General features: G+C 38.2%; 1 protein-coding gene across 2 annotated transcripts in view; it reads left to right on the forward strand.

Moving 5' to 3' along the window:
• LOC103107901 (disintegrin and metalloproteinase domain-containing protein 5-like) overlaps positions 1-22,629 on the forward strand; it is an 84,375-nt gene that overhangs the window by 47,542 nt on the left and 14,204 nt on the right. For both annotated transcript variants that reach the window (XM_060182287.1, XM_060182297.1), the window contains 3 exons: positions 1,956-2,154; positions 15,046-15,136; positions 15,727-15,946. In XM_060182287.1, the coding sequence (XP_060038270.1) occupies positions 1,956-2,154; positions 15,046-15,136; positions 15,727-15,946 (510 nt within the window). The remainder of the gene's footprint in view (positions 1-1,955; positions 2,155-15,045; positions 15,137-15,726; positions 15,947-22,629) is intronic.

A 22,629-nucleotide genomic window follows, 5' to 3' on the forward strand; every position in this document is an offset into this window, starting at 1 on the left:
TTGTCCCCTTGGCCTCTGTTTGACAGCCCAAGAGTGGGTTATAGGACTCCTTTTTGGTGTCACCTTGACCACCCCTTGTTAACCCTCCTACTGAAGGCCCAGTATCCTACCCTGTCCAGATAATCCCAGGTCACAACCTGCTGCATTATGGAGCTCACAGCAGTTGCTGCTCCCAAGTTGCCATCTTAGCTCCACCCTGAGATAAAAACAATTTAAGGATCACAGTTCAAGCCCCCAGCTTCCTACCTGCAGGGGAGCCACTTCACAAGTGGTGAAGCAGTTATGCAGGTGTCTATCTTCCTCTCCTCCTCTCTATCTTCCCCTCCTCTCTCCATTTCTCTGTGTCCTATCCAACAATGACGACATCAATAACAACAATAATAACTACAACAATAAAAAAACAAGGGCAACAAAAGGGAATGAATAAATAAACATATAAAAAACAATTTAAGGAAAACTCTCTTGAATGTTTTATACATAGTATATTACATATTGTGGCCCAGAGCAAAATGTTCCAGAGACAGAGAAAACTGTCTCATAATGAAACAGTAGAGGCTATGGCAAACCTTTTCATAAGTAGAAAGGCAACCCATGGCGGATGGGTAGCCAAGTTTACTTATCTGGGGGATGGGTGGGTTAGGCCCCACATGGGTGCCGGTCCCTGTTCAGGCACCATTATGTTGGGCTGGCTTCGTGGGCAGGAGTCAGAAGACCAGGGACTCATGGCTGAGTGGTACACAGATCAGTCTTTATTATGCAGAACGCAACATAATCTAAGCCAAGCTAAGCTAAACTAAACTGAACTAATATACTTGCCAAGTAAGGTGTAAACAGGATGTGATGTAGAGAAGGTGGATCAAAAAGAGATTGGTGAAAATCAGGGTGTGAGAGGGGGTGGAGCAGGTGAGAATTCTACCACTGAACCACCAATGCCCTGGAGGGAGGGTGGTGCTTAGTTAACAGTGGTTTATGTAAATAGACCGCAGCTTTAAGTGGGATCAAACCAATGCCATGCAGGCATGCCAGTGCTTAGTTAACAATGGTTATGTAAATAGAATACAGTGTTAAGCAAGGGGGATTAAACCAAATGAAACAGAAGGGGTTTTTAGAAGCAGAATTAGAAGCATACCAACAACATATCTAATACCTTTATGTATAATATATTCACATGCATACATTCCTCTCTGTATTGTTAAATGTTGTCATTTTTCTCTTTAGTACTTTTTAATCTTTCTTACTGCTTTTTTTTTTACATTCTTCTTATATATAGTATCTTGAAGCTCTTTAATTTGGTGTTTGTGTTCAGGTATTCTTATTGCCATAGTTTATATCTGTTATCAAATGACCTAAATTTCTCTGAAAGTCAAGTGCTGTGTGATTGCACTTATATGTACAGTATAAATAATTTGAAATACATGAAGTCAACAAAATATAACACAGGTAGAACTGTCTAAATGTATAAAGATATATGTAAATGCATACTTACGAATTAAATATACATTAAAACTGTACACTGAACTATTATCATGATAAGCCAATGTATTTCAATATAAAGTTTGAGCAAGAAAAATGCAAATAAAAAGTGGGTTTTAATGCTTAATGAAACAAGTAAGGGGGTGATTAGACATCTACTAGATAGTTTCTCTCATGTAGAGTATACTGAACTGAAACACATGAACTTGTAAACAAAAATAAATGAATAAAAGCAAGAATTAGCCCAACTATCTCTTTGTGAGAACTGTGGGGTTATCACTGGGGTAGGGGGGAGAGCACAGAACTTTGATGGTGCATACTGTGGGGCTGTACCCCTGAAATCTTATAATCTTGTCAACCATTGTTAAATCAATAATAAAAATAAAAGGTCAAAAAAGGAAAAATAGGACAGTTAAAGTCTGAAGAGAAAGAAAATATATCATTGATGTGTAATTATTTTGTATGTTTATTTTTCCTTCTAGTATAAACCAATTGGCACATTGTGTAGAAAAGCAGCTGATCCTGAATGTGATTTCCCTGAATATTGTAATGGGAAATCTTCACTCTGTGTGCCAGATACTTATGCACAAAATGGGTACCATTGTAATTCAGGTGACTCCTACTGTTATGGTGGAAAATGTAGAACATTTGCCAAACAGTGTACACAGTTACTTGGACAAGGTAATGACTATAATTTTCATTTGACTTCTTAAATTGTGATTATTCCAAGTTCTGTTATGTAATTTGATATACAAATATATAAGTGTAATTTGTAACTGAACTCTTTTTCTTTTATTTATTTATTTATTTTGTATTCCCTTTTGTTGCCATTGTTGTTTTATTGTTGTAGTTATTAATGTCATTGTTGTTGGGTAGGACAGAGAGAAATGGAGAGAGGAGGGGAAAACAGAGAGGGGAAGAGAAAGATAGACACCTGCAGACCTGCTTCACCACCTGTGAAGTGACTCCCCTGCAGGTGGGGAGCCAGGGGCTCGAACCGGGATCCTTATGCCAGTCCTTGTGCTTTGCGCCACGTGCACTTAACCCACTGCACTACCACCTGACTCTTGTGACTAAACTCTTATCCTTTTCCTCCTATCATTTTTCCCCCAATGAGAGTATGGATCAGTTGTTTTGGGGGTGCAGATGGTGAGAGTTCTAGCTTCTGTAAATGCTTCTCCACTAACCCACTCACTGGACATGGGTCAGTGCATCCCCCCAGACTTTTTCTATCTTTCCCTAGTAGGGTAGAGCTCTGGAGAGCTATGGTTCCAGGACACACTAGTGAGGTCATCTTTCCAGAGAAGTCAGGATGAAATCATGGTGGCATCTGTAACTCAGAGTCTGGAAGGTGGCAGGACATAAAATGAGACAAAAAGCTTAATGAACAGAAACCAAAAACAGATGAACAGGAATAGAGCAGATGAGATTAGGGATTTTGGGTTGGAAGAGCGCTAAGAAATCCAATTTACACATGTTTCTAGAGACCCATGGCTATGGTAGTTTTGCATGAATTTGATAGCTAGCATGAAGTTGGATAGAAATATTGTCTGAGAAAATGATGTCAGAGTATAGAAAAGGGCTAGAAAGTTGAATTAGGCCAGTAAGTAGCTCCCATTCTTGAAAAAAAAAGTCTATGGACAAAATTAACTATTTACTTTCATTTACCTGACCCAGGATATATATAGATATATATCACCAGAGCTCATAGTTCATGGTCACAGCTGAAACTGGGAACACTGTAGGCTGCACTCATTTAAGGACCAGTCTTCCTTGACTGCCAGGGCAGGATACTCCAGCCTTCCTTTGAAGACAGGGGCCATCCCTGTCATCACTGTTTTATGATGAGAGCAAGTTTCTGGAAAGGCCCACATGAGGGCTTACTACTTAAGATTTTCTAAAAATGAAAAAGTGCAAATCATTCTTGTGACTTAAAATGTTCTCAGTAGTTTGACATTGACCTATTCCAATATTTATATTACATATTCACTCCCTGCTAGACCATCTTTTTTATTCTCAGTGATTCAAACAAGTCAACCAACTATTTCCAAATACAGAGAAAATTTGTTAAACCACTTATCACCAAATGAGATGACTTACAGTTCTGCTTTTTCATATATACATATACATATATATACATATACATATATATATGGAAGAGAATTGGCTGATTGGCAACAAGTAAAGTAAGGTCCCCCCTCACCAACCCCTGCCATTACTTCATGCAGTAGGCTTGTAATAACCAATTTGATGGGTTTTATTTTTGGTCGAATATGCCCTCCTTATATCTACTTCCTTCTGTCTATAAAAGCCCTTCATTTTGTTCAGTCCCTCACAATTTATTTCTATCTGCTAGATTAGATGCTGCTTGACTCGTGAACTGTTGAATAAAGTCAATAAGATCTTTAAAATTAAAAAAACTCAGTGCCCGAGCCAGGTGGTGGTGCACCTGGTTAAGCATACACATCACAATGTGCAAGGACACAGGTTCAAGTTCCTGGTCCACACCTGAAGGGCAAAGCTTCACAAGTGGTGAAGCAGGGTTGCAGGTGTCTATCTCTTCCTCTCTCAATTTCTGTCTGTCTCTATCCAATAATAAATAAATACATTTTTTAAGTCAGTGCCAATTAAAGGGGGCTGGATGGTGGCAGACCTGGTGGAGTGCACATGTAATGTGCAAGGATCCATGCTCAAGCCCCGTGGTCCCTACCTGCATGGGGAAAGCTTCATAGGTGGGAAACAGTACTGCAGGCATCTCACTTTCCCCTCCCCTCCAAATTTCTCTCTATCTTTATACAAAATAAATAAATATATAAAAATAAAAGGAAATCCTATTAAAATATATTTTTCTGGGAATAAATTTAACAAAGGGGGTGAAAGACTTGCGTAGTGGAGGCTATGAAACATTTACTAAAAGAAATAGAACACAAGAAAATAGAAAGAGTTAACATCATGAAAATTTTCATCCTGCATAGAGAAATATACAGATTCAATGCAATTCCTATTGAAGAGCCACTGAACTTTTTTTAAAAATAGAGCAAATAGGGAGTGGTTGGTATCGCAACGGGTTAAGCGCACATGGCACGAAGCCCAAGAACTGGGGTAAGGATGCAGTTTGAGTCTCAGCTCCCCACCTGCAGAGGGGTTGCTTCACAAGTGGTGAAACAGGTCTGCGGGTATCTATCTTTCTCTCCCCCTCTCTGTTTTCCCTTCCTCTCTCCATTTCTCCCTGTCCTATCCAACAACGACATCAATGGAAACAATAATAACGGCAACAACAAGGGCAACAAAATGTAAAATAATGGCCTCCAGGAGCAATGGATTTGTAGTGCAGGCACCGAGCCCCAGAAATAACCCTGGAAGCAAAAAAAAAAAAAAAAAATAGAGCAAACACTACAAAATCTTATCTAGAGTCACAAAAGTCCCAGAATTGATAAAGCAGTCCTGAGTAAAAGGGGCAAGAATGCAAACATCATACTTCCTGATTTCAAACTACACTGTGGGTATATAATAATGAATAAGGGATACTGGAACAAAAACACACATACAAACAAATGGAATCGAAAAGCCAGGAAAGAATCCTCCACTCATATGGACATTTAATCTATGACTAAGGCGCTCAGAACATCAAATGCTACTTGAAAAACTGCATCGTGACATACAAAGGATGAAGCAGAGTCACCACACATTAACGTGCACAAAAAGTCAACTCGAAATGAGTTAAAGACCTAATTAGACATTAGACCAGAAACCATAAGATACATAGAAGAAAACATTGGCAGAGTACATCACCATGTCTGTTTCAGAAATATTTTCTGAGATTGGAGTCCAACAGTAAGGAAAACAAAAGCGAAAATTAACCAGTGGGGTTGCAAAAAGCCAAAAGGCTTCCCACAGCACAAGGAATTATCACCAAAATCAAAATGCCCTACAGAAGGGGAGGTTTACATACCACACAATATACAAAGGGTTGATAACTAAAATATGTAAAGGTCTCAGCAGAAACTCAGCACGAAACTCAGCAGGGAAAGAAAGAAAAAAAAAAGATATTAAGACATAAGATCTAAACAGACTGAGTTGGTCAACAGACATGCAAAAATGCTCAGTTACTGATTATCAGAGGGATGCAAATCAAGACGACAATGCAACGCCACCTCACACCTGTGAGAATTGCATACATTAAAAAGAACAGAAACAGCTGGTGGCGAGCATGTGGGGAAAAGGAATCCTTCCACACTGTTGGTGGAAGTGCTTTGTCGCTCAACCCCTGCAGGAAACAGACTGGAGATGCCTCAAAACATTAAAAAAGGGAGTCAGTGGTGGCACTGCAGGTTAAACGCACATGGCGCAAAGTGCAAGGCCTGGCATAAGTATCCGGGTTCCAGCCCCGGGCTCCCCACCTGCAGGGGAGTCGCTTCACAGGTGGTGAAGGAGGTTGTCTGGTGTCTATCTTTCTCTCCCCCTCTCTGTCTTTCCCTCCTGACTCCATTTCTCCCTGTCCTATCTTAACAACAATGTCATCAATAACAACAACAATAAAAAAGGGCAACAAAAAGGAAAAATAAATAAAATATAAAAGTCCTATCATAGGATCTGGCAATTTCTTTCCTGAGTGCCTGTGCAAAGAACACAAAAACACTTGTCAGAAGAGATTTATGCACATATATGTTCATTGCAGCATTATTGTAATAACCAAATTTTGGGACCAATCCAAATGTCCAGTGACACATGAATAATTGAGGAAGTACACTACTTCCACTACAATGGACTACTATTCAGCAGTCAAAAATAATGAGAACTTCTTTGCTGCAACATAGATGACCCTTGAGAGAATCATGTGACGTGAAATAAGCTTGACGTCTCGTCATCCAATCTGGTCTCCTACGCCTACACTGAACTTCTCTGTTCCAGACTCTTGGAAACAGAGTTGGCAATCAGCTGAGGTAAAGAACAAACACCTCATCACAGACCCCTGCAAGCGTCAACCCGGCTTTGACCTAGCACGTTATGATTGGGCCCTCCTCAGTCGATATCGAACAGGCCATGGCCGGTGCACCGCTATGTTCCATCACTGGGGAGCCAGAGACGACCCGAACTGCCCCTGCGGCTACAGACAGACTATGACCCACATAGTCAACGACTGCCACCTCTCCAGATTCAAAGGAGGTCTCGAAACTTTACATCAGGTTCAAACTGACGCTGTTGACTGGCTACGGAAGAAGGGCAAACGCTAGAAGAAGAAGCCAAAGGAAAAGGATGAATTAGTATATTCATGTACTGAAATATTATTTTTTAATTTTTTTATTGGAGATTAATGGTTTGCAGTGTACAATAAAATACAATAATTTGTACATGTTTAACATTTCTCAGTTTTCCACATAACAATTCAGCCCCCCTTTAGGTCATCTGCCATCATGTTCCAGGACCTGAACTTTGGTGTAGTACACATACTCCAGTCCAAGTTCTGTTTTGTGTTTTTCCTTCTGTTCTTGTTTTTCAGCTTCTGTCTGTGAGTGAGATCATCCCATATTCATCCATCTCTTCCTGACTTGGCACTAACATGATTCCTTCAAGCCCCATCCAAAATGGAGTGAAGAAGGTGAAATCACCATTTTTAATAACTGAGTAGTATTTCATTATATATATACCACAACTTGTTCAGCCATTCATCTGTTCGACACCTGTGTTGCTTTCAGGTTTTGGCTATTACAAATTGTGCTACTATGAACATAAGTATACACAGATCTTTTTGGATGGGTGTGTTCGGTTCCTTAGGATATATTCCCAGGAGAGGAGTTGCAGGGTTATAGCGTAAGTCCACTTCTAGCCTTCTGAGAGTTGTCCAGACTGCTCTCTACAGGGGTTGGATCAACTTACATTCCCATTAGCAGTACAGGAGGGTTCCTTTGTCCCCACAACCTCTCCAATATTTGCTGCTGCTACTTTTTCTGATGTATGACATTCTCACAAGATTGAAGTGACATCTCATTATTGTCTTTATTTGCAAAAAATTATTTTTATTTATTTTTTATATGACAAGACTGAGAGACATCCAAAGGGAAGGGGAGAGAGAGAGACAGACAACTGCAGACCTGCTCCACCATGCGTGAAGCTTCCCCTTGCAGGTGGGGAGTGAGGGCTAGACCTGGATTCTTGTGCACTGTAATGTGTGTAGTCAACCAGGTCCACCACTTACTGGTTCCCTGAAATATTAATTAACTGTGATCTACTGCAGCAGATCCAAGGATTCTGCTAGAGGAAGTTGAAAGCAGGGTGGAGTCTCAGTGTCATATTGTGGAAGAAGATGACAAATAGGTAGAGGTTTGATATGTTGGAGACTATCAAAAGTTGATATGAAGTTGTATACATTTTTTCTTGCCTCCAGGGTTATTGCTAGGGCTCGATGCCTGCACTAGGAATCCACTGCTCCTGGAGGCCGTTTTTCCCCATTTTTGTTGCCCTTGTTGTTGACATTATTGTTATTGTTGCCATTGCTGTTGTTGTTGTTGGATAGGACAGAGAGAAATAGAGAGAGGAGGGGAGACAGAGAAGGGGAGAGGATAGACACCTGCATACCTGCTTCAATGCTTATGAAACGACCCCCCTGCAGGTGAGGAGAGGGGGCTTGAGTCCTGGTCCTTGTACTTTGCGCCATGTGCACTTAACCCACTGGCTACCACCTGACCCTCAAAGTTGTATAATTCTTACAGCAAAAGTTTTATAAACCAACATTTCTCCCAATAAAGTGATCTAATAAATGAATGTAATAAAAAAGAATGAGATACTATGTTACCTGATGCTACAATGTTCATCGTTACCCAAAATAAGGTACATATTCAATGCAATCTCTTATCAAAACACCAAATATACTTTTAGAGGAACTAGAACAAACATTACTGAAATCTGAACCACAACTTCACAGCCTTCACCAATCTAAAGTTTCAGTGAGATATGATACCTCTGTCTCTCTGAAAAAAAAATTGGAGCAGCAGTTCCACATCAAAGACAAATAGAACATTGGAATACTACTCAGCTATAAAAAATGGTGACTTCACCATTTTCAGCCAATCTTGGGTGGACCTTGAAAAATTCATGTTAAGTGAAAGAAGTCAGAAACAGAAGGATGAATATGGGATGATCTCCCTCTCAGGCATAAATTGAAAAACAAGATCAGAAAAGAAAACACAAGTAGAACCTGAACTGGAATTGGTGTATTGTACCAAAGTAAAAGACTCTGGGGTGGGTGGGAGGGGAGAATATAGGTCCAAAAAGGATGACAGAGGACCTAGTGGGGGTTGTATTGTTATATGGAAAACTGAGAAATGTTATGCATGTATAAACTACTGTATTTACTGTTGTATTTAATGTAAAACATTAATTCTCCAATAAAGAAATTTTTAAAAGACAAAAAAGAAAAAATAAGAAAGAACAATAAAAGGAAAAAGAAAAAGAAGTGGAAGGAAGACATTTATTGCATGCTTATGTTTGTATGGTGAATTTCTTTCAAATCATTTTATCTGGCTGAGCAATGGCACACTGGTTAAACTCACATAGTACAAATTATTTTATTAGAATAATAATGGCTTACATGACTGTCATTACAAATACAGTTTCTTACTTCCCTGAGATAGGTATTTGTACACCACTCCCAACACCAACTTAAATCCTTCTTCAGCATCATACACAATGTCCCACAGTGTCCTCAGCACTGCTCCCTTCCACTAGAATCCTTTGCTTTTGCTCCAATGCACCACATCCAGTTCAAGTTTCACTTTGTGTTGTCTCTTTCTTGTCCTTGTTTTCTTTTGTCTTTTCTTTTTTTCTTTTTCCTTTCCTTTTTTTTTTTTACTTACAAAAAGAAATTACTGACAAAACCATAGGATAAGAGGGGTACAACTCCAAACAGTTCCCATCACCAGAACTTCATATTCCACCCCCTCCCCTGATAGCTTCCCTTATCTTTATCCCTCTGGGAGTATGGACCCAAGGTCATTAGGGAATGCAGAAGGTGGAAGGTCTGGCTTCTGTAATTGCTTCCCTGATGAACATGGGCGTTGACTGGTCGATCCATACTCCCAGCCTGTCTCTCTTTCCCTAGTGGGGTGGGGCTCTGGGGAATCGAGGCTTCAGGACAGATTGGTGGGATTGTCTGTCCAGGGAAGTCTGGTTGGCATCATGCTAACATCTGGAACCTAGTGGCTGAAAGAGTTAACATATAAAGCCAAACAAATTGTTGAACAATCATGAACCTAAAGGCTGGAATAGTACAGATGAAGAGCTGGGGAGTACTCCATTTTGTAGATAGCTAGTAGGCCTATTTTAGTTATATTCCAAAGGGCATGTGACTATACTAGTTTTGTTTTTTTTCCCTGAGCCTGAAACCTGATATATAGATGGATCCAAGTTATTGTCTGGGGAGATAATGTCATGGCTGGGAAAAGGACCAGAAAGCTGGATCAGGGGAAAGAGTAGCTCCCAAATATGTTTTCTTAAGTTCCACCCATATGGTATTCTTATGTCTTAAGTGGTGGGTTTTTTGGTGTTTGTTTGTTTGTTTTACACAGGGCCTGGGATAGTACAAATAGCTTGCTTTGCCATGTGCATACTCAGGTTCAAGCTCACCCTCCAACATGTTGGAAAAGGTTTCAGTATTGTGATATCTCTCTTTCTAAAAAAGTCAACCAAGAGCAAAGAAGCCCCCTGATGACAAAAAAAGAAAGAAAGAAAGAAAGAAAGAAAGAAAGAAAGAAAGAAAGAAAGAAAGAAGCACACAGAAATTATTTTATGTATGTTATGTGCAGCCTTAAATAAGTCTTGGGGGAGGGAATTAGGCATTTATGCTTTGTTAAGTGATTGAAGATTTCTATCACAAATTAACTTATTTGTATCTCTATCAGATCTGTCACTACCTCAGTCTATTGTTTTGATCATTGCCAACTTCTCATAGTTCCAGGTCAACTTTTTCAGGAGGAGAGAGAGAGAGAGAAGGAAAGACATCACAGCATTAGTATTTCCCCCATTGTGATGGGGCTTAACTCAAAACCTATGTCAAGCATATCACAAAGCAGGCAGCCCCCTTCTTAGGTGACCTATTATTGATCCTCCATATGGAACTTCATACAGAAACTCATATAGAACAATAACATTGAATAAGCAATTAATCTATATTACTGTATGCATCCATTTTAATGAACCAGTAATGTTTCATTGCTCATATATGAATGTCCTTAATGGTACAATCTGTTTATATATCATTATGTTAAGTGAGACAAGCCAGAAAGAGCATGATGAATACTGAATAATCTCAATTATACGTGGAATTTAAGAACAAAGAACAGTAAGGGAAAATATAAGGTGAAAATTAGACTGGGTGTGGTATATTGCACCAAAGAAAAGAACTGTGGTATCCTGTTGTATCTCCTAGACACCTATCAAGGGAATATAAAAGGTTGTGTCTATATGTTAAAGACTATACTATAGAGGTCCAGGAGATGGCACAGTAGATAAAGCTTTGAACTCTCAAGCATGAGGTCCTGAGTTCGATCCCTGGCAGCACATGTACTAAAGTGATATCTGATTCTCGCTTCTCTCTCTCTCTCTCTCTCTCTCTCTCTCTCTCCTTTCTTTCTCTCTCTCTCTCTCTCCTTTCTCTTTCTCTCTCTCTTCTCCTATCCTCTTCAGGAATAAATACATAATATCTTTTTTTTTAAGTTTCTATTAGAAGAAGCTTTAAAAAAAAGAAAAGACTATACTATAGACAATTAACCCCCCCATTATTTATTTACTTATTTATTTATTTTTATTTATTTATAAAAAGGAAACTTTAACAAAACCATAGGATAAGAGGGGTACAACTCCACACAATTCCCACCATCAGAACTCTGGATTTCATCCCCTCCTCTGATAGCTTTCCCAAGGTCATTGTGGGATGCAGAAGGTGGAAGGTCTGGCTTCTGTAATTGCTTCCCTGCTGAACATGGGCATTGACTGGTCGATCCATACTCCCAGCCTGCCTCTCTCTATCCTTAGTATGGTGGGGCTCTGGGGAAGCAGAGCTCCAGGACACATTGGTGGGGTTGTCTGTCCAGGGAAGTCTGGTCACATCATGCTAGCATCTGGAACCTGGTGGCTGAAAAGAGAATTAACATACAAAGCCAAACAAATTGTTGAACAATCATGAACCTAAAGGCTGGAATAGTACAGATGAAGAGTTGGGGGGTACTCCATTTTGTAGATAGCTAGTAGGCACATTTTAGTTATATTTCAAAGGGCCTGTGGCTTTCCTAGTTTTTTTTTCCCCTGAGCCTGAAATCTGATATGCAGGTGTATCCAAGTTATTGTCTGGGGAGATGATGTCATAGAAAAGGAACAGAAAGCTGGATCAGGGAAGAGAGTAGCTCCTAAATATGGTAAAGGTATATAAATACTGTTGACTGTAAACCCCATCGATTTGATTTGGTCTAGGGTCTGTATTAAGCTTAGGAGCCTATGTGACCTCTACATCCCTGTAGATCTGAGCTCACATTCTATGGTCATGAGCAGGAACATTCCAAGCTTCCCCAATATCAGGACCCATCTTCCTCAGGAGTAGCATAGAGTATGTTGTCCATCCTCCCTTCAGAGGATAGAACATTCTCTACCATTGTTGATCCAAGTTGAGGACAAGGTCCTATGGCCTCCTCCATTTTTCAATCTGGTTATTTTTCCTGTTTCTCCTTATGATAAAATTTCAATAGCCATTCTTGTATAAAATTGTTAGTGAAAAGTTTAAATGTTCTTTATTTCTCTTCACATAAGCACAACTTACTCTGACAGAGCACTATATTTTATATGATTACTGTGAAAAAGAATTTCATATACTAAATAACTAGGTCAGATCAATGGGGTTTACATTTAATGGTGTTTATATACTTTCCCCATATTTAGAAGCTACTCTCTACCCCAATCCAACTTTATAGTTCTATTCCCAACTCTGACACCACCCTTCTAGACGATACTTTTTTACACCTGCATATTAGCTGTCAGGCCCAAGCAAAAATTAGTAAAGTCATGGGACCCTTGGAATATATTAAAACAGAATTTCTAGCTTCTTCCATATTAAGACTCCAAATCTGCTATATTCTTATCTTTAGGTTCTTGATTATTAAACAATTTATATCTTAATGCTTTTCAGCTACCAAGTTGCAGATGCTACCATGATGTCAACTTGACTTTCCTGGGTAGAGGACCTCACCATTGTGTCTTGGAGCCCCGTCTTCCCAGACATGAAAGCTGTTTGCTTAACCATTATTCTGTATCCTAAGCTCTTCTGTTCTCTCCCTCCCTCTCTCTCTCTCTCTCTCTCTTTCCCTCTCCCTCTCCCTCCCCCTCTCTCTTTCTTTCCTTCTTTCTTTTACTTATTTATTTCTTCCTCCCTTCCCTTTTTTCTTTCTTCCTCTCTTTCTCTTTCATTTTTATAGAAGTGATAAATTAAGAAGGGAAGAGAGAAAGAGAGAGAGGGAGGGAAAGAGAGAGAGAGAAAGACCTGCAGTACTGCTTTGCCACTCATGAAGCTTCCCTCCTACATTTGGAAATTGGGCACTTGATCCTGCAATGTGTGTGTTCAACAGGGTGCACTACCACCCAGCCTCTGTCCTTATTTCTTAAGTTGAGTTCTGTGTGAGAGATCATACAATATACATCCCTTTTTTGACTTATTTCACTTAACATGATTCCTTCAGGCTCTATCCAGCATTAGAAAATGGAGCTAATTTAATCACTTTGAACATCTTAATATTATTCTATTCTATATACCATGACTTTCTTAATTACTCATCTGTTACTGACATCTGGTTTGCTTCTAAGTTTGGGATACTACAAACTGTGCTACTATGAACATAGCATAGATCTCTTTGGACAGATGTTATTCTTTCCATTGGATATATCTCCCAGGAGAAAAACTGTTAGGTCATAGGGTAGGTCCATTTCTAGTTTTCTGGGAAGATTCCAGACTGTTTTCCAATAGCATTGTGGAAAGGTTCCTCTTTCTCACATTATCTCTAATACTTGTTACTATCCTTTCTAATTCTCATAGATATAAAGTGGTATCTCATTATCTTTTTATATAATTTTTATTTATAAAAAGGAAACGGAAACACTGACAAAAGCCATAGGGTAAGAGGGGTACAACTCCACACAATTCCCACCACCAGAACTTCGTATCCCATCCCCTCCCCTGATAGCTTTCCTATTCTTTAAGCCTCTGGGAGTATGGACCCAGAATCATTATGGGGTGCAGAAGGTGGAAGGTCTGGCTTCTGTAATTGCTTCCCCACTGAACATGGGCATTGACAGGTTGATCCAGACCCCAGCCTGCCTATCTCTTTTCCTAGTGGGGCGGGGCATTTCTCTCATCATCAGTAACTTCGAACACTTTTTCATTTATCTTTTTGTCTATTGGATCTCTTTGTTGCTAAAAATTCTGTCCATATCCTCTCCCCAGTTTTAAAATTGAATTATTTGTGTTTTGTTGTTATTGCTGAGTTTGGCAAGTTCTTGATATGTTCTGGTAATTAGTCTTTTGTCCTATGGATGGCATGTAAAGATCTCCTATTTTGTAGGAAATCTTTCTGTTTTGGTGGTAGCTCCTTTTGCTGTGCAGAATCTTCTCAGTTCGATGTAGTACCATTGGTTTATTTTTGGTTTTATCTTTCTTGCAATGGGACTTGGGTCAGTGAAGTTGCTTTTGAAGCTTACATTGAAGAGCTGTGCCACTGTTTTCCTCTAAATATTTTATGGTGTTTTTTTTTTGTTGTTTGTTAACAGAAAAATCTTTTCATCCATTTGGAGTTTACTTTTGTCTGTGGGGAAATTAATAGTCCAGTTTCATTTTTCTGTACATTTCAACCCAAATTTCCCAATACCATTTGTTTAAGAGATTTTCCTTTCTTCATTTAAAATTTGTCAAAAATGAGATGTTCACAGGGCTTATTTGTGGGCTCTCAATTGTATTCCACTGGTCTGTAATTGACTAGGGAGCTAAGGCAGAAAGTAAACAACTTAAAAGAAATAATTAGGGTCATATGTGCTGATTTTTCCAATATTATTCATGCATTTTATTTTTGTATTACTGTCTTTGTTTTTGTCTCCTGTGCTTCACTTCTCCAGAGCAACTTTGCAGATAAAGTCAGAGAGAGAGAGAGAGAGAGAGAGAGAGACCAAGAAAGAGACCAAGAGAGATATATCAAAACACCAAAATTTCCCTCACTACTGTAGGATCCAGGCTCAAGCAAAGGATGCATGCTTGGCAAAGCAGGTACTGTCAGGTGAGAAAATGATTTATCAGACTTTAAAATAAACATCTGTTTTTTTGAAACCTTAAAGTACCCGCAGCAACTTTTTAAAATTAAGAAATTCTGTCAATGGCCATACCACCCTGAACATGCCCAATCTTGTCTGATCACGAAAGCTAAAGTTAAGTAATTCCAAACCTCTATAGGGATCATTCTTTCCAGAGTGAATCTTTTTATTTCTGTAGTGACAATTGAAATCATGTACTGTAATTTACTTTTATTCTTTTCTCCTTTTTTTTAGATTCTAGAGGTGCTCCGTTTATTTGTTTTGATGAGATAAATACAAGAGCAGACAGATATGGAAACTGTGGCAACTCATTTTGTACTTTCTCGTATGTATTTTGAAAACTAATTTGTAATGTAGATTATATAGTCCTAAAAATATAAAATATCTTATTGTGTATAAGCCAAAATGGCATTGTATACAAAATGAGTTTTCTATTACTAGACTAACACAGTTATGTACTGCATCAAAAAATATGTATTCAGTACCTATAATATTATGGCAACAATGAGCATAAAAATCTCTATTAACTGTTGTGTATCACTAGCCTTTGTGTTAGTAGTTTATATGTGTCAAATTTACATCAGGGATATATATATATATGTATATATATATCAAATGCTTATAATAAGAATTTCTTCCATTTTACTGATGAAAAAAATTGAAGACCATACTCATTTGTAAGAAGTTATTATAGGACAAGTCAAGAATGTCAGATTATAAAAAGCATTAATTGTTTCCTTGCCACATTGTTTTACAAAGCCAAGCAAAAAGTCACATCATAAATCTTTGTGTTCACAAGAATTTATAAGAAATTGTTGAAGCTTGGATTTCAATTGATAAAACCTTTTAAGTTTTAAGCCATATTAGTAATCTGTTATTTCAGTGATTTTTTTTTTTTTTGCTCTATGCTTCTAGTAATGTTCTATGTGGAAAATTAGTCTGTACCTGGCCGTTCAAAAAACTGATAGCACGTGCAAATTTATCTGTCATTTACACACATATACGAGAAGATACATGTGTGTCTACATATCGCACCAAGGACGTACCTATTACCGACGTATCCACAACAGTTAAAAAACCTGAAGACAGAGATGATACATATGTAGAAGATGGTACTCCATGTGGTCCTGATATGGTAATGAGAATCATAAGAGTTTCAAGTCATTCTAAAAATATTTTATGGCTCTACTTACTTTGGCAATATCCATTTTGTATAGTTTTACTGGGGTATCATTTACTATAGAATTCATACAAGATAAGTGTACAAATCATTGCATTAACTGAGTTGCACAACCATCCTCACATCCAGTTTTAGAACATACTGTCCAGCCCTATACTTTCCTCTTGCTTATTTGCCCATCCCCACCTCTGAACTAGATACCCACTTAACCCTCTTATTAATGCAACATTGTGGAAGAGTTGTTATAATCTATGAAAAATCTATGAGAAAGACAATAATAACTACCAATAAAACTTCATTTCCTAAGCTTTTATCTAATGTCTTTCTTTTCAGGGTCCCACCCAGGTTAACACATTACATTTATCATGTATGAATCCTTAAGCTCCCTTTTTGCAGTGACAGTGTCTCATAATTTCCCTTTTTGTGATGGCCTTGACAGTTTTGAGAATTAATTCATATATTCCAACTCAAACAGGATTTTCCTGATATTTTTTTCTCATGGAAATCATGGAGTTTAAATGCCCTTTTATCATGTCAAGCAACATACTTGTTAATGTTAACTTCTTTTTTTTTTTTTTTTTTGCTAAGGTAATGTTTTCAGGTTCTCCCTATAAAGGCAGCTTTTCTTTTTTTATTTATTTATTTTTAATGTTTATCTATTTATTCCCTTTTGTTGCCCTTGTTTTATCACTGTAGTTATTAATGTCGTCATTGTTATATAGGACAAAGACAAATGGGGAGAGGAAGGGAAGACAGAGAAAGTGGGAGAGAAAGATACCTGCAGACCTGCTTCACTGCCTGTGAAGCATCTGCCCTGCAGGTGGGGAGCCAGGAACTTGAACTGGGATCCTTAGGCCGGTCCTTTGGCTGTGAGGCAACTTTTCCTCTTTTCATCTTGCATGGAAAAAGTCACTATGCTTAGCCTACACTTAAATTGTCAGAAATTATGTTTCACTTTCTGTAGGACTTAGTATCTACACAAATTATTCTTTATTAATTTATTTTTATTGGGAGATTAATGTTTTACAGTTGACAGTAAATACAATAGTTTTTACATGCATAGCATTTCCAAGTTTTCCACATAATACAAATTATTCTTTTTTTCTTAAATATTTATTTATTTACTTATTTTCCCTTTTGTTGCCCTTGTTGTTTTTTATTGTTGTAGTTATTGTTGTTACTGATGTCATCGTTGTTGGATAGGACAGGGAGAAATGGAGAGAGAAGGGGAAGACAAAGAGGGGGGAAAAAAAGATAAGACACCTGCAGACCTGCTTCAATGCCTGTGAAGAGATGCCCCCGCAGATAGGGAGCCGGGGGCTCGAACCTGGAGCCTTAAGCTGGTCCCTGCGCTTCGCACCATGTGCGCTTAACCTGCTGCGCTACCACCCGACCCTCAGTAAAAATTCTTAATCTTTCTGGATAGCTTATGTTCTCCATTTGTCCTTTCACTAATTCATTCATTTATAACCATATCTACTCATGTATTTATGTTATAACCTTAGATTATAATTCAGTACAATTATATATATATACATATATTCAAGTAGTTCTAGCTTTGGCCATCAGTAGATTTCAACTGATTCCTATTTCTTTGACATGTGCTTATTTATGCTTATTATTGGGGTATATTTTTCTGAGTAGTGCCTTATTTTATGAAACTGCGAGATGGACTAGATTTATCTTATGTTTCTTGTCCAAGTACCTAGAATCAGCCATTTTTCAAGGAACCCTGGGTAATAATTTAAATGGGAAATAGTATTAAGAATCTATAACCTTGGTGCTAGTTTTATTACTTGCCACTGGATCATAACTCCTTCTGAGCACATCAGCAAAGAGCTGATATAAATAAATGAGCAAAATAGATATGAAATGTATATGTGTGTAAAATCATGTACAAATAGATGATATCCACATAATATATGTATATACATATAGTCCCACTCATAGTCCAGATACATAACTATATATTAAACTACACATTAAAATATATAATGAAAAATTGTTTTCAAATTAAATTCCAAATATTGGGCTTTTTCCATCAACCTACTTTTTTATTTGTAACTATTTGCTCTGATAATGGCATACTTTGTCAATATCAATTCCAATATCACTTTATTGCAGAAAGGTTGATTTACTGAATACATATTCACATTTTTCCCAAGATAAATATCAATATATTTCAACCTCAGCCAAACTCATTTTATTCTACCACAGGCACTTAGGTCCCCCACTTTCCCTTAGTCAGCCTTCGTTCCCCCTTCTGAATCTCTAAATCTGCTATAATAGACTATAATCTGCTGAGTCTTCATCATGCATTGTCTTTTTGCCTTGTTACGTCATCTGTTAGTTGTCCTCCTTCTGAGTGGTGTCATTCAGCATTATTCTTATAGTTCTTCCCATATTGTAGCAAAGGAGAATATGTCATTATTTCAGTTGTAATATATATTATGTATATATCTATAATGTATATGTATGTGTATATATATATATATATATTACAGACAGCTTCTTTAATCTTTTTTCTGTTGTTGGATATTTGGGATCTGGGGTTGTTCTCAAATGCTGACTATTACAAATAACACTGCCATTAACACAAGGGTGAGTGGAACTTTTGTGTTCTTTGGATACCTGCCTAGGAAAGAAATTGCTAGGTCATGTGGTAGGTTGACTTTTAATGTCTTCAGGAATCTCCAAACCCCTTTCCACAGGGAGTATATTAACCTGCATCCTCATTAACAGCATGGGAGGGTTCACAGCTCTCCACATCCTTGTTGTGATTTGTTTCTTTCCATTTTATATAGGCCATTCTCACAGGGGTGAGGTGGTATCTCATTGTTTTGATTTGCATTTCTCTGATAATCAGTGATTTTGAACATTTTTTCATATGCCTGTTGTACTTCTGAACACCTTTTTAAAATATATTTTATTTGGGAGTCAGGCAGTAGCATAGCAGGTTAAGTGCACGTGGGGCAAAACGCAAGGATTGGCCTAAGGATCCCGGTTCAAGCCCACAGCTCCCCACCTGCAAGGGGTTCACTTCACCAGTGGTGATGCAGGTCTACAGGTGTTTATCCTTCTCTCCCCCTCTCTGTCTTCCCCTCTCCTCTCCACTTCTTTCTGTCCTACCCAACAACAATGACATCAATAATAACAGTAATAATAACCACCACAACAATGAAACAAGGGCAACCAAAGGGGAAAAAAATAGCCTCTAGGAGCAGTGGATTCGTAGTGCTGACACTGAACCCCAGCACTATTACTACCTCTAGGGAGAGGCAAAAAAAAAACCCAAACTTTTTTATGTATGTATGTATGTATTTATGAGAAAGGAGAAGAGAAAAAAAGAACTAGACATCACTCTGGTACATGCTCTGCCCAGGATTGAATTCAGGACCTCATGCTTGAGAGTCTAGTATTTTAACCCCTACACCACCTTCTGTACTACACCTTCTGAATATCTTTATTTTTGCATCCTTTCTAAAAAAATAATTATAAGGGGCTTAAAGGTTTACAGTACAGTTTTCAACAGATGAGTACAGTTTTTCATCTCCCTATGATAGCTATCTGCAAAACTCTCACCTCAGAAAATTGTGGCATATGTTCACAATGGAATACTACTCATCTGTTAAAAATTATGAAGTCTTATAGTTAATAGTCCTATTTTAGTTATATTCCAAAGCCCATTACTATACTAGTTTTTTTTTTTCCTTTTTCTTTCTTTTTTTTTTCTGAGCCTGAAATCTGATATGCAGATGGATCCAAATTATTGTCTGGGGAGATGATATCATGGCTGGAAAAAGGATCAGAAAGCCACAAAACGGAGCCTAACTCCACCCCCGCCAACTCTTCATCTGAACTATTCCAGCTTCTAGGTTCATGATTGTTCAACAATTTATTTGGCTTTATATGTTAATTCTTTTTTCAGATACCAGGTTCCAGATGATACCGTAATGCCAACCAGACTTCCCTGGGCAGATGATTCCACCAATGTGTCCTGGAGCTCCACTTCCCCAGAGCCCTGCCCCACTAGGGAAAGAGAGAGGCAGGATGGGAGTGGATTGACCTTCCAGTGCCCATGTTCAGCGGGGAAGCAATTACAGAATCCAGACCTTCCACCTTCTGCACCCCACGATGACCTTGGGTCCATACTCCCAGAGGGTTAAAGAATAGGAAAGCTATCGGGGAGGAGATGGGATATGGAGATCTGGTGGTTGGAATTGTGTGGAGTTGTACCCCTTTTATCCTATGGTTTTTGTCAGTGTTTCCTTTTTATAAATAAAAATTTAAAAAATAAACAATATAACCACTATCCAGGTGATCTGTATTGTTGGCTGTCGGTATTACTAGCTTCTTTTTTTTTTATTTACTTAAGAAAGGAGACATTAACAAAACCATAGAATAAGAGGGGTACAATTCCGCACAATTCCCATAACCCGATCTCCACATCCCACCCCCTCCCCTGATAGCCTTCCCATTCTCTATCTCTCTGGGAGTATGGATCCAGGGTCTTTGTGCGTTGCATAGGGTGGAAGGTCTGGCTTCTGTAACTGCTTCCCCGCTGAATATGGGCGTTGACTGGTCAATCCATACTCCCAGTCTGCCTCTCTCTTTCCCTAGTAGGGTGGGCCGCTTCAGTACACACTGATGGGGTCGTCTGTCCAGGGAAGTCTGGTCAGCATCCGGAACCTGGTGGCTGAAAAGAGAGTTAACATACAAAGCCAAACAAATTGTTTAACTATCATGGACCTAAAGACGGGAATAGTGCAGATGAAGTGTTGGGGGTATTCCCTGCATGCTCTTGTGTACTTCTGCTTTCAGGTATATATTTTTCTCCTAGTTTATGGGCACGGGTGAACCTATGCTCTATCTAAGGGGACCTGGACTATTAATACATCCTTAGAGAAAGAAAAGGAATGGTCCTGGGTCCATATACCCAGATGGAAAAAGAATAGGAAAGTTTCCAGTGGAGGGGATGGGGATGTGGAACTCTGGTGGTAGGAATTGTGTGGATCCTAAAGTCTTGTCGATCATTATTAAATCGATTAAAAAAAAAAAAACGGAAAGAAAGAGAGGAAAGAAAGTAGGAAGGAAGGAAGAAAGAGAGGTAAACAAGAGCAAGACAGATAGAGGAAACAGGAGATACACTGATACACTGCCCACTGAACTCCCCTCTAGTGCTGAGGATAGAACCCAGGGCTCCAGTCTTGGTAAGGTACACACTTTACTGGCTTCCAGTCTTTCTCTTTTGCAATTTTTTCTTATACATTTTTATGGTAGTTAGTTTATATGACTTCTAGAGAACTTCCTTACACTTAACATTTTCTGGATAAATTACAATTTATTTATTTTAAAGTGTGTAAATTTTCCATTATGGAACAATATGCATATACCAAATATAATTGAAAAGTACATTATTTGGAAGAAGAGGAAAGAAATTATTCACACTTCCATCACCTAGAAACAAAACTCTGTCCAAATTTTAGCACATTTTCCCAATAATTTTAGTATTTAAATATTTTCACTCTTTTAAATTATAAAACTAATACAAATATAAATTATAAAGATAACAGATAATATTTTTAAAATTAAAAAAATTATTGGGAGCTGAGTGGTGATGCACCTAGTTGAGCGCGCATGTCACAATGTACAAGAACCCCAGTCCCCCATCTATATGGGGAAAGTTTCACAATTGGTGAAGCAGTGCTGCAGGTGTCTCCTTTCTCTCTTCCTGTCTATCTCCCCCTTCCTTTTGATTTATGGCTCTTTCTAACAAATAAAGGTAATGAAAAAAAATTTAAGAAAGAAGAAAATTATCAAGGAGAAAGCATTACCCAGAATACACTAATTAGAAGTAGATTTATTCTTTCAAATTATAGTTGTTTTTTATTTTAATGAGAGAGATACAATGAGGAAGATACAGAGATAGAGAAGAGCACTACTCAGCTCTGGCTTATGGTGGTGGTAGGTGTTGTTTTCTACAGGTAGAGACTGAGCCCTCTACATGGAAGACTTTCACATAACTATTATGCTGTCTCCTTGACCTTAGAAAGAAGTGTACCTATGAGTCAACAACTGTACTATGAACCATTAACTACCCCCAATAAAAAAATAAGTAATTTTTTAAAATTTATTTCTTTTTAATTATTATTATTATTTAGATAATACAGAGAGAAATGGAGAGAGGAGGGGGAAGACAGAGAGAGGGAGAGAAAGACACCTGCAAACCTGCTTCACTGCTTGTGAAGTGAGTCCCCTGCAGGTGGGGAGCCAGGGGCTCTAACTGGGATCCTTACGCTGGTCCTTGCACTTCTTGCCACATGCACTTAACACCCTGAACTATACCGACTCCCCCCTAAAAAAATTAAGTAAGATTTTTAAAAGTAAGTAGTCCTAGAATCAATCTATCACCATGGAAACAAAAAAAGAAGAAATATTTGTATATGTTCTTTGAATGTCCCTCAGATGATTATTGACATTAACAAACTAAGAACAGTGTTAGTCAAGATATTTCTCTAAGAAAATTACTGGTGTTTGTAAGAAAGCTAAATTTCCAAGTCCTTGCATATGATTATATCACAATAATCTGAAGCGTGAAGCTTATTTCAGATTTTTTTTTTTACTTTGATAGGACAGAG

Source organism: Erinaceus europaeus, chromosome 2 (genome assembly GCF_950295315.1).
Source record: "Erinaceus europaeus chromosome 2, mEriEur2.1, whole genome shotgun sequence".
Taxonomy (NCBI): Eukaryota; Metazoa; Chordata; class Mammalia; order Eulipotyphla; family Erinaceidae; genus Erinaceus; species Erinaceus europaeus.